The sequence below is a fragment of the Ictidomys tridecemlineatus genome, chromosome 2 (genome assembly GCF_052094955.1).
Source record: "Ictidomys tridecemlineatus isolate mIctTri1 chromosome 2, mIctTri1.hap1, whole genome shotgun sequence".
NCBI classification, from domain to species: domain Eukaryota; kingdom Metazoa; phylum Chordata; class Mammalia; order Rodentia; family Sciuridae; genus Ictidomys; species Ictidomys tridecemlineatus.
This window is the reverse complement of record NC_135478.1, coordinates 178,876,179-178,893,427: the sequence shown is the minus strand read 5'-3', so window position 1 is coordinate 178,893,427 and position 17,249 is coordinate 178,876,179. Positions and strand designations below refer to the sequence as shown.

At 46.7% G+C, this 17,249-nt stretch overlaps 1 protein-coding gene across 1 annotated transcript; it reads left to right on the top strand.

Moving 5' to 3' along the window:
* Window positions 1-333: 333 nt before the first annotated feature.
* Window positions 334-16,810, top strand: Lep (leptin). Its single transcript, XM_005319415.4, has 3 exons — window positions 334-389; window positions 11,919-12,090; window positions 13,739-16,810. Exons 2-3 carry the CDS (start codon window positions 11,947-11,949, stop codon window positions 14,096-14,098), a joined length of 504 nt encoding a protein of 167 aa, XP_005319472.1. The 5' UTR covers window positions 334-389; window positions 11,919-11,946; the 3' UTR covers window positions 14,099-16,810.
* Window positions 16,811-17,249: the final 439 nt, after the last annotated feature.

Below are 17,249 nucleotides of genomic sequence, written 5' to 3'. Positions count from 1 at the left end.
CCTGCTCCAGAGAGCCACCCCTCCCGGGAGCGTTCTAGCTGCTAGAAAAAGACGGTCCCAAAAGACTGATCCTTGCGCCACAGGAGCTTCTGGCGGGACTTCGAGGATTTCTCATTCCTGACAACTGCCCCCAAACTTTCAGGACACATCCGAGGGTGCCCGTGGTGTCAGGCGCAGCCGAGGGTCGCCCTCGAGGTCCGATAAAGCGCGCACCGAGGCCGCGAGCTCGCAGCCGCCGGGCCTTAGCTGCCCCGTGGGGCGGGGCGGGAACTGGCACTCGGGGTGCGCCAGGGCCTGCGGGGCAATTGCGCAAGTTGTGCTGGGGCAGCTATAAGAGAGGCGGGCAGGCATGGAGCCCCGCAGGAATCCCCGGTGCCAGCAGCTGCGAGGTAAGGCCCCCGACCTACTCCTTTCTCCTCCGCTGGTCTTTCTTGGCAGACCTCAGCACCACTCTGGACACCCGGGAAACTGAGGCAGGCAGGAGGCAGGACGGATGGCTTGGTTCTGGACTACATAGCTCTACACCAAGTTTTAGCCAGAATAAAGGTGGCTGGGAGCTGGGGAGGGCTGGATTCGGTGGTGAGTTGTACCGGTGCCCACAAGGCAGGAAGCTGTCCTTGCATAGTTAGCAGAGCCAAGAAACCATGAGCAGATCCTCTGAGATCAGGGCGCCCTATCTCTATCTGAAAGTAACAAAGTTGCGGGTAAAGACGAGCTTTCAATTTCTGAACTCTGCAGGTAAGAATTTGGGCCTTAGGGCTGGCAGTGTAGTTCAGTGGTCCAGTGTTGCCTAGCATGCACAGCATGGGTTGGGGGAGAGAGAGAGAGAGAGATAGGGCCTTATTTTCCAGGGAGCGTCCTGACTTCTGAATGGGAGGGGTTGCATGAGGCCTGGTTTAGGACTAGAACTAGGCAGAATAAAGGGGGATAGAAAAACTATCCAAAAGAACGCAAATTTTCAGAGAAATTGTGTCAGGTCTCACTGCATTTGTTTTCAAAGCCATGCAAATTCCTTCCTTCACGGTGGATACCTGAGGGGTACCTGGGGGACGGAACAGCAGGTCATGGAAAAGGCCTGTCACCTGCAAATTTTTCACTGTTAAACATTGCTAGCCAGAAAAGGTAAATGCACACGATTGACAGGCAGGCTCCAGGGGAGGCCCACCAGGTCCACCCTCAGCCTTCCTCCCCTTTAGGCTTGATTTAGACTTCACCATGGGTGTGGTTGCCTTTGCACTCCGGTTTCTGTCGCTTCTGTGCGTTGGAAAAGTGACTCTTTAAATACAGTTAGAGCCAATGAGACCAGTGGCCTGTTTGTCATGTGTGAATAGCTGCTTTGGAGAGGACAAGATGATTCATAGTTTGGGGGAAGATGGTCTTCAGGGCAGGGGGCAGAGGCAGGGACTTGGCTGTACCATTCCTGGAGAGTGAGCTCTCTGAGTACCCTTTGCAGGGTAGGATTGCCATCTGGCAGCTCCAGTTGTGTTTGTTTTGTTGAGTTCTGAGGTGGCTGCAGTCAGCTGGGATTGGGATAGTATTCCCAACCTAATTCCCACCAGCAAGGTCTGTGGAACCGAACTTCAATGAGGGACGTTTCTAATAACGTTGTTGTTCCCGTTGGAACACCCTTAGAAACAAAAAAGCAATATTGATCATTTATCTCATGTAGGCAGGGAGAAAAGGCAAGGAAAAAAAAAAAGGATGCTTTTCAGCTTTCTTTTTCAAACAACTGAAGACATTAGGCTGAGGGGAACATTTCCATGTTGGCCAAAGGAGCATCCTTCTCATATTTTGTACATTTTATACCCAAAATAACTCTTCTTGGTATCTGGGGAAAATATTTTCCTCCCCCTCTGTTCTAGGAAATAGCTCCAAGTGCCAAGGACAGAGCCAGGGAGGTTGCAATGAATTCCTGCCATCAGCCCCAGGCAGATGCCTTGCATGTCTGGGTGGTGTGACATGTGAGGCACAGAGGTGGCCACCTAGGAGAACACTCCACACAGAGCCCAGGTCTTTGTCCAGCCCTAGCTTGGATGCCCCAGGGGAGCATGGGCGCCAGGAAGGGAGAAGAGGCTCCAGGGAGATGAAGTTCCTTGTGGGGTGTATATCCCTGAGCAACATCTGTGTGATTTAAAGGAAAATCTCTGGCAGCCAATTGGTCAGCAGACCCCCTCCCCATAGGGCGAAGATACTAGCTGCCCCAGCTCCAGTCGTCAGAGGGCCTTAAAATTCTTCTCGGTTCATATGGTTGTCTCAGAGAAACAGAAAGAGAGGTTATTTCTGCTTTAAAATGGCTCACCCAGTGTCCAGATCCACAGAATCCTTTGCTCGTGTGACAACAGATGCGCCTTGCTCCTCAGCAAATTGATGTTCCCCTCTCTCCTGCTCAGTTTGTTAGCTCTCTGGAAATGAATCTATAATCAGTGCCCATGCTGACATTTCACCCACACCACAGAAGATTTAGTCCCCATCTGTGCACACATTGTGTTTGTGCTCTGGTGTACCACAGAGCTCTGCAGGGAAGCCACAGAGAAGACAGGAGGGCAGAACAGAGGTCTCTGGCAAGGGCAGAACGCCCAGAGTGCAGGGGCGGGAGCCAGGTGGTGCACAAGTCTGTGGCTGGGGAGCGCTGAGGTACCACAGTCCAGGTGGAATAGAGCTGAGGAAGCTGAAAGACATCAGGACCTATGTGGATCTGCGAAACATGTAGGAGGTGCAGGAAGCAGACCAAGGGAGACCTGGACACTGAAGCATCTGTCTTTATTTAGAAGGTGTTTCTGCTGGGCAAAAGTGAATTCTAATATGGGAGCAGGTGAGCTTTCATGGTTACCCAACCAAGATCAGGGAGCGGAAACATTTCATTTATTCATTCAACAAATATTTAACAAACACCTGCTCCATGCCGGGCCCTTGGTGGATGCTGGAACAAGTGCAAGCGTCACTAATTGATCATGGCACCCTCTTTCTATGACTCTGGCAGGAGCTTCAGATTCCCCTCTTATAGTGCTCCAGGGAGCCACCAAAAATTGATCAGAGTTGACACAGAAGTTGAATCCCATTTTCTATCTCTGATGGGATCAGATCTAAGGGTAGCTCCTGATGTACGGGAATAATATAACCCCTTCATCCATACCCTAGCTACTGGTTAAGTATGTTAGCATGATTCCTCAAATGAAGCCTTTGGTTGCAAGAAGAGAAAATTGCTCTTGCTAGCTCAGTGATTTTTAAAATTGCATATTGTGGCCAATATTTGAAAAATAAACTGAAATGCTCAAGAGTTTGTCACCCAGAGTAAGGGAAAATTTTATTTTTTGACACTTATTTCATATATATTCATATGTCTCCTAAGTGAAAAATATATTCAGAAAAGTTGAAAGCTACTCAAATGTGTTAGCCCACTTTTATTACTATAACAAAATACCTGAGACTAGGTAACTTTGTGAAGAAAAGAGATTTATTTAGCTCAGTTTTGGAAACTCTAGGGCATGGCACTGGCATAGGCTCAGCACCAATGAGGGCCCTCTTGGCTGTGTCACATCATGGTGGATGGCAGTGGCAGAAGCATGTGCAAAAAAAAAAAAGATCACATCTCAAAACAGAAAGTCACAGAAAGACTGGGTTCCCACAATTTCTTCTAAGGGTGTGCACTTAATTGACCAAAGGACTTCCCAACAGACCCCATCTCTTAGAGGTTCTACACCACCTCCCAGTACTATTACTTTGAGGACCAAGCTCCCGGCATATGAACCTTAAAGGACAAACTACGTCCATACCATAGTATCACCCCCAAGTATAAGTGGAAAAGAGTGTCTTACACTGGAGCCTAAGGGCAGAGAGGGCCACCAAGCCTCATAAGGATCCAGAACCAAAAACGTCAGGAAACAAAAAGAAAAATCAGAAGGAATCCATACAGTGACCTCTCAGTAGAGGGGGTAGACTCGGCTCTTTCTCGGCTCCTCCATGTACCTGAGTCCAAATGTGACTCCCCTAGGACTTCTGAGCCCTCAACAGAGACAAAGTGAGCTCTCTGAAGCCCTTTAAATTTCTGGGAGAGAAACTGCTCAGCCTGATCATGGTTGGAGGAGAAGGATGAGGAAAGCGGGGAGAGAAGAGCTTCTTAGTCTCTTGCCTCCCATTGGTCAGGCAGTTGTAGCCACTGGGACTGCAGTGTAAATGCAAACATGGCACCTGGGATGGGATCGTGTGCATGCACGTGTGTGCATGTGTGTTTTCTCAGGTAATTCAGATCCCCAGCAGAACCCCACTACATGTGGAATCAAGCCCCAAAAGTCTAACTCTTCAACTTCACACATTCCACCCTTCTAGCAATTCTTCCAAACCCACCATGATTTTCCTGAAGTCTTCAATGTGGTCTGCTATGCCCTTGTTTTAGTCAGGTTTGTTTTTTTTTTTTCTGCTGTGACCAAGAGACCTGATATAAATAATTAGAGGAGGAAAAGTTTATTTGGGGGCTCACCGTTTCAAAGGTCTCAATCCATAGACAGCTGGTTTCATTGCTCTGGGCCTGGTGAAGGGCATAGCAGAGGAAAGCAGCTCAGGATGTGGCACCAGAAAACAGAGAAAGAGAGACAGACTCCCCTCACCTTGGACAAAATATACATCCCAAAGGCATGTCCTCAATGACCCACCTCCTCCAGCCGCACCTTACCCACCTACAGTTACCACCTGTTAATCCCTGCCAGAGGATTAATGCACTGACCAGGTTAAGGCTCTCAAAACCGAATCCTTCCACATATAAGCTTTCTGGCTTTGTCTCACACAGGAGCTTCTCGGGGACATCTCATGCCTAAACCATAAGAACCTCTCCTCTTTCCTCTGAGAAGTCCTTGTCCTTCAGGTAACTCTGTTCACGTGTTGCCTTCTTTGCAAAGTTCTCACTCCTCCCACCAGGAGTCACCTCTTCCCCTCTCTGCCTCATACTCTATGCTCCTTGCCTCATAACCTCCACCAGGTTGTTACCAGGAGTCCTCCAAGCCTCTGTCTGTCTGTTCCACTGGACTCTGGGCAACTTGAAGGACCCAAATCCAATCTCTCTGTCCTTCTTTGTCCCTTCCCCATCCTCAAATCCCTTCCAAATTGGAGTTGTGAAGAAAGGATGGAAGGAAGGGTGGGAGGGAAGAATAAAAGAAGGACCCACAAGGAAATTTTGTACAGGGAGAGGGCTTAGAGGAGCCAAAGGTTTTTCCTCATAATTCACAGCAAATGCTGAATTAGTAGTTAGTATTTCTAATTATTTAGAACCCATTTGTAACAAAGTAATTGTATGTATTTATGAGTGCAGTGACATGTCAACTCATACATAATGTACAATGATCAGGTCAGGGTAACTGACACATCTGTCACCTCAGACCCCTCTCTATCAATTCTTTGTGTGGACAGCATTCAATATGTTCAATATTAATTATTAGCTTCTTTAAAGTATTTAACTAATATGGTTATAGTTATCCTATTGAGCATATGAGCATAGAACATTAGAAGTCATTCCTCCTATCCATTTGTATCTCTGGACCCATTAACCACCCTTTATCCCCCTCACCACACCCTTCCCAGGGTCTGGAAATCATTATTCCATTCTCTACTTCCTTGAGATTAACTTAGTATAATGTCCTCCAGTAGCTTCCATGTTGACACTATTCACAGAATTCCATTCTTTTTACTAAATAACATTCCGCTATGTATATATACCACATCTTTTTTCACATTTTTTATGGTACATTATATTTTTATATAGGATGGGATTTTCTGTTACCTATTTGTACATGCACAAAACATAACAATATGATTTGACCAATATCACTCCCAGCACTTCCTCTTCACCACATTTTCTTTATCTATTCATCCATCAATAGCCACATAGATTAAATCCATGTATTGGCTGTTGTAAATAGTTCTGCAATAAACATGGGAGTGCAGATGTCTTCTTTACACAGTGATTTCATTCCCTTTGGATATACACTCAGTAGCAGGATGGCTAGGGCATAAGGTGATTCTATTTCTAGTTTTAAAAAAAATTTTTTTTAGTTATCAATGGATCTTTATTTATTTATATATATGCGGTGCTGAGAATCAAACCCTGTGCCTCAAACATGCCAGGCAACTGCTCCACCACTGAGCTACAACCCCAGACCTATTTCCAGTTTTTTGAGCCTTCATGCTGTGTTACATAATAGCTGTACTAATTTACCTTTCCACCATTTTCTCTTCTCTGCATTCTCCCCAGAATTAGGTGGGTTTTTTTGTTTGTTTGTTTGTTTGTTTTTCTTTTTGGCAATAACCATTCTCACTGGGATGAGATGGTAGCTCCTTGTGGTTTTCATTTGGTTTCCCTGGTGATCAGCTATGTAGAATACTTTTTCATATATGTGTTGGCCAAGCATTATCTGAATTTAATTCACACTAGCATGCAAAAGACTATCTGAGAGAAGGGTGCAAACACTCTGATGCTGGAAAAGGTTATGCTGGGCCCTGGTTAATCTCTGGAACTTTAAACAGGAGAGATAGGCAGAAGAGTCTGGAGAACTCAAGGCTAGCAGCCTCCACCAGCGAATGTCTCTGACCCAGTGCTCCCTTTTCCCCTGCTGCTGTCATCAGAAGGTGGTGGGAAGACCTGACCTTGGCTCAGATGACCCTTCTGCCTGGAACCAGAGAAGCAGCCCAACTCTGCCACCCCTCCCCACCTTGACATGCAGGCCCCTATTGGGTCTGCCTCAGTCCCTGGGATGGAGGGAAGATAAGGGATTACACCATCTGGAGGTCACCAACCTCTTATTTGCAGAGAGTGGGGTGGAGGGTGGCTGGAGCCCTGTAGAACTGCTCTGGGGGGATGGGAAAGGGAGGCACCCAAAGAGGAGTAGGCAACCCAGGACCCGGGGAAAGTCAGAAAGGGGAAGCTGGTGGGCTGATGGTGTGGTCATGAGCCCCTCCTGCTGGCCACTAGCCTGTTGATTGTGCTCATATTCCATCCTCTGGTGCTGTCCCTGGGGCTCTGTTTTCTTCTCCAGTGCACCATGGAGGGCAAGGTGGTAGAGATAATGGGAGTTGCAGGGCCTTAATGGAAGGAGAAGGAAGGTAGTCTGCAGGAAAGCTAGCTAGTGAGAAAGCTGGGTATGACAGAGGAGTGGGTGGTGAGGGAGAGGCAGAGAGGAGGACCATATCTGAGAGCAGGCCCCTTGCCCACCTTGGCCTATCCACTCCCTGCCCTCCTGGGAACCGCTCCCTCTTTTCTCCAGAATTCTCAAACCAGAAGAGCACAGGTCCTGCTTTAACTGTCCCCAGAAGTAAACAGTCAGGGCGCTATATTTCAACATTTCAGAAGTTCATCTTCCATCTCTTATGACAGCTCCAGAATGTTCAAGCCTACTTTGGAAAATTCTAGAGGACCCACAGTTGACCTTTCTCCCTGCCCACCGAATCCCTCAGCTCCCTCCCTCCACTCACTCCTGTGCAGCTCCTGTGGTTACACCCACAGCCGTTCTAAGCTTAGATTTTGGGTTCCAATGGGCTGCTGTGGAGGCTACCTGATGTCCCAGCAGTATCAGCAGATCAACATGTCCCAGATCTCCTCTTTCCCAAACTTCTCCATGTGTCCCTCCCACTTTGTATCTGGTACTATCTTTCTAGTCACTGAGGCTGAAACATTTGTTTCTCAGTTCTGGGGAGGAAAGAGCGACTTTCCTGCTTGGCTTTCACCACCTTCCCAATCCCGACCACTCTGCCCCCTCCTCCCTGTCACCCTCTGGAGCCAGCTGGGCACACCCATTTCTTAGCCACCCCCCTGCCTGGTGTTTTTCAGTCTCTGCCAGGACTGTCTCTCTTCTTCATCTTCACAAACCCAGTTCCACCTATTCTCAGGGCCCTTAGCAAATGCCACCTCTTCCACAAGACCTCCGCAATTCCTTCTGAAATAGCAATGATAATAGCTAACATATATTGGGTTTGGCTACATGCCAAGCACAGAGTTAGCACTTTATATGCATTATCTCATGACAGCCACCTAACAGCCACAGGGGGAATTATGATTGATGCCATCCCCATTTTATAACTAAAGAGACTGAATCTCAGAGAGATGAGCTAACTTTCTGCAAAATCTATATATTCTGACTCAAAAGTAGTTTTGAACTGTAGATTTATAAATTTCAGTTCTTCTTTGCATAGCAACTAATTATTCAAATTCTCAAACCAGAAGAGCACAGTTTTGTTTTTAAAATTGTTAGTCAATAATCTATGAAAGTAGTTGGCAAAGTCAAAAGTGTGATAACTACCTATGGTGTGATACACTACCTGGGCTTCCTGGGAAAACCCCCAGCCTCTGCTTGAACCTCCCCATCTTTGGATTCCTGCTTTCCTGTGGTCAATGTCATCTTCATCTCTATACGCCTACAATGGGAAATCAATACGAGTTAGCTGCCAACCATCCAACCATCAAATATATCTTGAGTAATTGTTGTGCCTCAGGCACTACGCTCATTGAAGCTGAATTCACCGTCTTGAATTTCCCCTCCTCTCCTAAAACCTGCCCTTCCCAGTCACTCTCCCTCACCCCCAAGGTACTGAGATTCAGGTGAACCTAGGAACACTTGATGTCCACTCCTTCCTGATGATATCCACATTGGGGTACGCTAAGTTGGTTAGCCTGAAGTTTGGGTGTATGCAGCAGAGACTCAACAGTGACTCACACATAGCAGAGGTCATGTCTCTCTCACACACAAGTCCAGAGACAAGTTGTCCAAGGCCAGCGTGGAATTCCAATTCCACGAAGTTCTCAGGAACCAAGGCTCCTGCAGCTCCTTGCTCTGCCATTCATACGGGAGACCTTTGTCCTTATGAACCAAGATGGTGCTGGAATGCTGGCTCCCTCATCTACATGAGGGATCAGAACAAAGGAAGGAGAGGGCTTGAGATGTGGCTCAGTGGTGAAGTGCTTGCTTCACACAGATGAGGCCCTGGGTTCAATCCCCAGTATGCACACCCCCAAAATGGAAAGGATTAAAAAGGAAGAGGCAAAGACACACAATGGGGTCCTGAGCACTGTCACGTGACACTTCTACTTATATTTTATTGGCCAGAATTTAGCTTCATAGCCATGGCTACTGGGGGAAGCCAAGAAGTATAGGATTTATTCTTATGTTTACACTCCGACTAAGTCTTTGTAGATTCTACAACTGGCAAAGAAGGAAAACTAGACACTGGGGACAACCAGCAGCCTCCACTGCCAGGTTATGTGTGCTGTGTGTTGTGCATAACACAACCAGTGCTTGCCACCACTCTGATCTCAATGACCTGTTATCACTTGCTCTGCAGCCCCCTGGCTGTTCCCGAGCCTGTCCCCCATCTTAGGCAGACTCCTCAGCAACAGCTCCTCCTCTCCATTCAAGGAAAACTGCAATTTATTCTCAGCATTCACTGAAGCATATTACCAGTGGTGATAAGGGAGGCATATAACCTGTTTTCCATTCAGGTATGAGAGGGTGGCCATCATGTGAGAATGGCTGTGATGTGACCAGGGTTAATCTGGTAATAAATTTACTCAGGAAGGAGGTGTCATCAACACAGGAATCTTAGAAAAGAATGCACCTCAATCTTGTGCTACAGGGGGGAACCCTGAAATAGCAGGTCCCCTGTTGAGATGGGCCACATGCTTGATTCAGAGTTGGCTACAGGTGCTATTGCCCCAGTAGTTCAAGCCCTGTCTCGGAATTACGATCATTTTGGGGCAGCTGGCATTTTCTGCCCCACCCCAAGTCAGACACACACCGTGTGCAGGGGCATCACTGGCTCATCTCTTTTACCCTTTTGAGCCAGGTGGTGAAGTTAACTCCATTTTCTGTCAGAAGCAGTTGCTTTTGGAAGTTACATTTCTCACCTGGAGACACACAACGAATAGTGGAGGAGTGGGCTGTTGAAACCTGAAGGCCTGACTCCACTATAGCCTCCTCCTTTTGCAAGGGTGTTAAGGATTAGCACTATCACAGTCCCCCACTTACCTGTGGGGGATATGTTCCAAGACTCCCATTAGTTACCTGAATCTGCAGACATTACTAAATTTTTCTCTATGTGCCCTGCAGCATTGCCACACAGTACCAGAGTTTATTTGTCCTTCCATATATGTTTTTTTTTTTTTTGCCTCCTTGGCATACTACTTTTACAATTTGGGTTGTTATTAATTAAATTATGGTTAAACATTTGTGATACTATGGCAGTTGATCTGATAATTGAGACCACTACTAAATGACTAATGGGTGGGTAGCATATACCGTGTGAGTACACTGGACAAAGGGATGATTCACATCCCAGGTGGGTTGGAGGAAGTAATGCAAAATTTCACCACACCACTCAGAATGGCACAATTAAAAGCTTATGAGTTGCTCATTTCTGGAATTTGCCATTTAATATTTTGGGATCATGGTTCATTGTGGGTAACTTAAACCTTGGAAAGCAAAATCATGGGTAAAGGGCATGTATATAACTCTGTTCCATAAACATCCTGGCTCTGCCACTAACCAATGTGACTTTGGGCAGGTTGTCTTGTCTTCCTGAACCTCATTTTTTTCTCTTCTGTAAAATTCAGATTTGGAAAAAAAATACACATATTTGAGCATTATAGATAATATATAAAGACTGTTTTTATTATATTGCTAGAAAATGAATTATACTAATATTGCCACCTATGGACAGAAAATGCATTACTTGTTTTCATCAAGACCCCAATGAGAAAGAATGCACAGAGCGGAGATTAATGTTTCCAGAATCTTTATCCTAATTTTTACTTACATTTTATTAGTATTTCAGGCTCATACACACATACTTAGCATGGATCATTGGCTATAGACTTGCCTGCATTTAACTTGATTACGTTTTGCCTCATGTATCCCATTAAAACTCTGCTGCTTGATCAAGGACTTGCATATTATTAATTTTAGAATTAACAGTTCCATGGCTTTGAAAGTTTCAAGCATTCTGGGTAAAGGAGCCATATTCTATCCTGCCCCTGTCTTTACTCAGCTGAGCTCCTGGACACCTGTGGCCACCACGTTATACTCTTATGCCTTCTCAGTCTTTAATACTCAGCCCAAGGCAACACCCCTCCCAGGGAGGACCCTTTGGGTTCCTGACTTTTTTTTTTTTTTTGCTCCCCTTTCAAAGCTCTGTACTCCTGTACTGGAATGGCCTGTAGACTTTTTGTCTCTTCTGTTAAACTATGAAACACTGCAGGGCAGAGGGCATCGGTGGTTCACCTGATTCCTTGGTGCCTCGCCCTGCATCTGACTTGTTAGTACATGGCAAAGCAGTGCTGGGTGGATTCCCAGCCTCCCAGTAGGAGAGAAAGGAAGTAATAAAGCTTGCAGTAAAGGCCATCGCAGATGACAGCAGGCTGCTGTGAGAGTAATGGGGAGGACAAGGCAGTAACATCATCTCTAATAATAGGGTAGTGAAAAAGTACGCCTCGCAACCGCTTCCAGCTCTTTCACATGCATTATCTAATTTGATCCTCATAAAAACCTGGAAATAGGTATTTTATAGGGATGAAGGTGGAGTTTTGAGTGGTTAGGCCATGTGCCTAAAGTTATACAGTGAGTGAAGGACTGGATTCAAACCAGAACTTAACAGTCTGTTCTCGTCCCCTTAAAGCTCCACATCCATTGGATCACAGCCGCGCTCTCTGCTTGTGGTCTTCAGGACACGTCATTATGGTTTTATTGACTAGGCAATAATCGTCTTCCCAAGGGGATGCATGTCATTAATAAAGGTCTAGGTAATGAATTGTCTTTGACTTTGACGGTATCCAGGGCAGAAAGTAAATCTCATTTTCACCCACATCCAGCAATGTGGTTGGGAGCAGGGCAGGTGCATGTGTTCTGAGACACCAGCTCTAGCAACGTGTGGTTCTCTGTTTGCAGGCCCAAGAAGCACATCCTGGGGAGGAAAATGCGCTGTGGACGCCTGTGCCAGTTCCTGTGGCTTTGGCCCTATCTGTCTTATGTTCAAGCTGTGCCCATCCGAAAAGTCCAGGATGACACCAAAACCCTCATCAAGACTATTGTCACCAGGATCAATGACATTTCACACACGGTAGGGAAGGGTAGGGGGGACAAAGAAGAACTGTGGCCAGCCCAGAGCTGGCTCCTACTGGGACTGGAACCAGATAGTTCAAGAAACATTTGTTGAGCATCTTCTAAATGCCAGACACCTACTAGAAGTTAGGAAGATTTGAAAGCTCAGGATGCCCATTCTTTCTGGTTGTTTCTCTTGGCCCCTCTGCCTGCTGGGATTCAGGGATGAGTGGTTCTAAATCTAAACCACTTTAAGAGCATTTAACTTTGCCCTGTGGTTTCATTAAAAAATTATAGGATTCTCTGGTACTAAGAGGTCACCTGTGTTTATTTTCACTGTAACATGGGGGAATCCCAGACCTCAGACTTTGGCAGTGATAGCCTTAATTCCTCCCTCCCTCTTCCTCTCCTCTCTGTATCTGTTTCTGCCTCCCTCCCTCTCCTTCTTTCTTGACTCCCTTTCTTTGAATCCTAGTGCCCAGAACCAGAGGAACTCATAAATGTCCTTGTATCTTGTTGACAGACACTAGCAGCATCCCTGTGGGGCCTTGCCCCATCTCCAGATGTGCTTATCACTAGGGGTTCTTAGAGTTTCAGTTGCAGCCTCTCTCCATCTGCTTTCAAGGCCACATGAGGCAGGATTTTGGTTGTTCCCATTCAGCCCTCTGTGTAATTGTCAACAGCTGTCACTGTCCACCCTGGTCTTTTCTCTGGGGTCCAACAGACTAGGCCTTCAGCTGTTTCCCAGATGAGTCTATATTGGAATAGGAAGACTAAGTGTGAATCTTCACACATCTGTTCTCCATCTGGGAGACCCTAAGTGAGTTCCTTGGTGTCTTTCATCATCTGTACAATGGGAACCTCATGCAGTCACCTCCAGGTTGTTGTAAGACTCAAACTAGTTAAGGCAAGTGCAAGCACTCCTGTCTGGAGCCATTTGGAGGTTTCCATATCTTTTGGCCATGGTGGGTGTTTAACAGTGGCCTTGGTAGTCAGGGAGAAGTGGCTTCTGGCAGTCAGGCCAGAAGCAGAGATAGCTCAGAATTAGACAGAGTCTTGGTCATTTCATAGAGAAAATTCCTTAAGTTCTCCTTCATTCAAAATAGTCAATTAGCAAGGTTGCACATGAGAGGTGAAGAGTGTCCCAACTTGGGTGGTGTCGAGAGCAAGTTGTGGGTCACCAGGATGGGGAGAGACCCTCCTCGAAGCTAGAGTCATTGACACAAAGAAGGTTGTAACCTTGACCCCTAAGAAGGGGGAACCTGAACAAGAGGGAGGAATCTGCTGGGGTGAAAGAGAATGAGGGCAGCAGGGAAAGGAGTACTTATAGAGGACCTATGATGTCTAGGAAGAAACCCAACTAAATAAAAAATAGGAAGGCATGGCTGGTCTTCACAGAACCTATTTGGAGAAAGGAATGACCTGAGAAGATAAGTCAGAAGTAGAAGGTAGGGTGATTGGATATGGGCAGGAGTCCAGGAAACCGTCTTAGAGACTCACTGTCACCTGAGCCCAGGAAATAAATGCCTGGACCAGGAAGGTGAGGAAGGGGGAAAGGAGGCAACCCAGAGAATGAGCCTCCACTTTCCTGGGGCAGTGGAGGGTGGTGCCGAATGGTTGCTCCGCCCTCTTACTGAGCACTTGCCCTCCCTCTTCCTCCTACACAGCAGTCGGTGTCCTCCAAGCAGAGGGTCACTGGTTTGGACTTCATTCCTGGGCTTCACCCGGTCCTGAGTTTGTCCAAAATGGACCAGACATTGGCAGTCTACCAACAGATCCTCACCAGTCTGCCTTCCCAAAATGTGATGCAAATATCTAATGACCTGGAGAACCTCCGGGACCTTCTCCGCCTGCTGGCTTCCTCCAAGAGCTGCCCTCTGCCCCAGACCAGTGGTCTGGAGACTCTAGAGAGCCTGGATGGTGTCCTGGAAGCCTCTCTCTATTCCACAGAGGTAGTGGCTCTGAGCAGGCTGCAAGGGTCTCTACAGGGGATGCTGAGGCAGCTGGACTTCAGCCCCAGATGCTGAAGCCTTGAGCGCTGCTCTTCCCCCAAGGAGCATGGAGAAGGAAGAAACCTTGGCTTCCAGGTGACTGGAGGAGAAGAGAGCTTTGTATGGACATCCTTTATCCAGGACTCTGTCCATGTCTCTCCCTCCTCTAATCCACCCTTCCAAAGGCGAAGACTCCACGTTGCTTGAAACCAAAGATATATATACACATGATTCCTCGCTCGCTGAAAGGGGGTCCATCCAGCAGAGTGGATTGTTGCTGTGATTCTCGCCAAATTCTTCAGCCATCGACCAGAGTCATCCTGTCCTCTCCCCATTCCATCTCCCTCTCTGCTTGCTTCAGGGCAATCCAGGGTGATTTTAGGAGTGGGGTGGGCAGAGCCTCTGGATCTTTTCAGAAACAAGTTTCTATTTGAGAATTCTAGGGAGCACCATGAAGGCTACGTCCACACACAGCTAGAAACTCCCAAGCAACACACGTTGGAAGAACTTATTTATTGATTATGTATTTTACTCTGAATGGATGTAAAGCAAAGCACCAGCTTTTCCATGCTTTGGGGTCAGCAAGGGCTGCACATGCCCCTGGGATGTTATTTCCAATCCCATCCATGAGTCTGGCTGAGGCAAACCCACTTTGAGTGACTAGAAGGTTGGGATTGTCTAAGCAAGAGTCAGCCGGGTGGTTCTCAAGTTAGTTCTGTAGTGACTGCTTTTGTTTCTATTGTGAATGACTTTACAGTATAGTGTTTGCAATGACATAGCCCTAAGGGCTGGGTTATTTTAAAAAGAAGATGAATTTCATCAAGTGTAATGTGAATCGTATGTACCCCAGGGTGGGGGATGTGTTAGAAACAGGGTAGGATCCAGATGTTATTTTCTGAATAACATTTGTGTGGTAGGCTTTTGGGAAAGGGTAAAGTCATCTTGTTTTCTACAACCACACTAGGGTGGTTTCAATGCAAAGAACAAACGAGATGACTTCTGAAGGGGGACTGTGAGGTTTTCTAGGCACCCATGGAGGGAGGGTGCTGAAGGAGAAGGCCATTTGTTGGGGTAGTGATGAGCTCAGGGAGTGAGGGTCCCACACTTATGACAGTGTGTCACTGGTGTGACCCTCTAAGTATTCCAGGGTTGATCCCACACTGGATTTATAACATGGCAGTGGCCTTATTGTGGGTTGCATGTCAAATTGTGGTTCTCATCTGATTGGTTCAGCCAAAGCAAGGCCATGTTTTCCACCCATTCTGTGGGGATTTTTAGTCCAGTGGGAAAGGAAAATCCTTTAGCAGATGGTCCTAAGCCCTGGGACTTCTGGGTTAGTGCCAGGGCCCCTGGCCAGACTGTAGGACTGCCCTTCAGCTGGAGGTCATGTTCAGGCAGATGAACAAGGAGGCTTGGGTTTTTCCACCACCCTGCCACAGTGTCACCGTCACATTGTTAGTAGTGATTCTGCCCAAGGAAACTTGAATCAAAGCAATACACTTTAGACTGAGTGCCTGCTTGGTGCTCAGCCCTGACTGGTGCTGTGGGCTAGAGAGCTCACCAAATAAACGTAAAAATCAGGGACTTGCATCCCCATGCTAAAAACCCCCACTCACCATGTGCCAAGGTGGATGCCTCACCAAGGTGGCACCCAACAGCTGAAAGCAGAGTGTTGCCTTCAGCAGGTGGAAGTGGCATGAGCTGAGGGTGACAGTGCTCAGGAAACCCTGTTCGCACTCTGTAGCATTTATATACTTTTTAGAACGCGTTAGCCTCTATTGCTGCATAGTACATTCTGTTAATGCAGGATAACTAAAACTGCAAAAATAAGAAAATACAGGTTGAGTATCCCTTATCCAAAATGCTTGGTGCCAGAAGTGTTTGGATTTTGGATTTTTTTTCTCATTATTGGAATATCCGCATATACATAATGAGTTATCTTGGGTAGGGGACCCAAATGCACACAGATAATTCATTTCTATTTCATAAATACCTTATATACACAGTTTGAAGGTAATTTATCCCATATTTTTAATAATTATGTGCATGAAATGAAGTTTCATGCTGTGGAATTTTCCACTCATGGCAACATGTCATCATTCAAGACATTTTGGAGTTTGGAGCATTTCAGCTCTTGGATTTTCAGATAAGGGATGCTTACCCTGTACCCAAGACTATCACAGCCAACATGCAGAAGACCAGGCCTAGAGTCCAGCCTCTGATCCCTAGTGTACCTCAATCCAGGTACGCTCTGTGGAGATAAACTGGAGCAAAGGGAGACCACTAGTTCTCTCTGGAAGAGAGGGACTTGGGAGTGGATTTTGAAGGAGATGAGGAATGTGAATTGCCTGTCAGAGGAAGCTGTTTGTTGGAAGTTTGGTGGGTGGAGATGCAGAGGTGAAAGTGTGAGCTTCGAGTGAAAGCAACAGGTAGAGAAAGAAGAGATGGGAGGGAAAAGGATACATTGAATAGGCCCTGAGGAGCACAGGAGTTGGGTATTAGAGCCGAGTTTCAGGTTCTGGAGCAGATGCAGTGTGGTGGCCAGGGCCAGTCCTGCTCTGAGGGTGGTGGCAGGTCACCTCACCCACCTCATCAGGAATTTTCTTGAGGCTTGTTCACAAACCTGGCACAGTGGCTTCCAGAACGCGAAACTTCCCAAATGCAAATGGTTGTCTTTTTTTCTTTTTAACAATAAAATTTTTGTTTTGTTTAAAATTTTTTTTTCAAATAAATTAACTTTGCCCCCTGGCCTTTGTTTTCTGTTGCCTGTAGTGGAGGGGCTTCGGGAGAGCTGTTTGTGTGTGACAGGGCAAGGCCTGGCTGGCGTCCAGCCATCGCTGGGGTCAGCTCCACCCGGGCTTGGCCACAGTCAGCCGCCAGTTATTCAGGCGAAAGGATTACCCTGAAGCCCAGAGCTGGCAAATGAGCACATTCTGCACCAGAAGCAGTGCAGTTCTCCAAACCAGCCCTGGGAAACAGTTAATTGTTTAAAAACAAACAAACAAACAAAAAAAAACCAGAACAACAAAAATCTGAGCAAAGAATTTTTTTAAAAAATGCAGACAAATGACAGACACAGTCAGGAGTAGAAAACGTGAACATGGGCACATGGGGGGCATAGAGCAGTCATCCCTGCTGCTAATGCAGGACCTGATAGGTTCCGTCCAATTCCTGGGGGGCTTTGGGG

Bases quoted from the DNA above. Each gene is read 5' to 3' on its own strand.
- Lep (XM_005319415.4), top strand. From the start codon at position 11,947: ATGCGCTGTGGACGCCTGTGCCAGTTCCTGTGGCTTTGGCCCTATCTG. The intron at 12,091-13,738 runs GTAGGGAAGGGT...CCTCCTACACAG, and splicing joins TCAATGACATTTCACACACG to CAGTCGGTGTCCTCCAAGCA.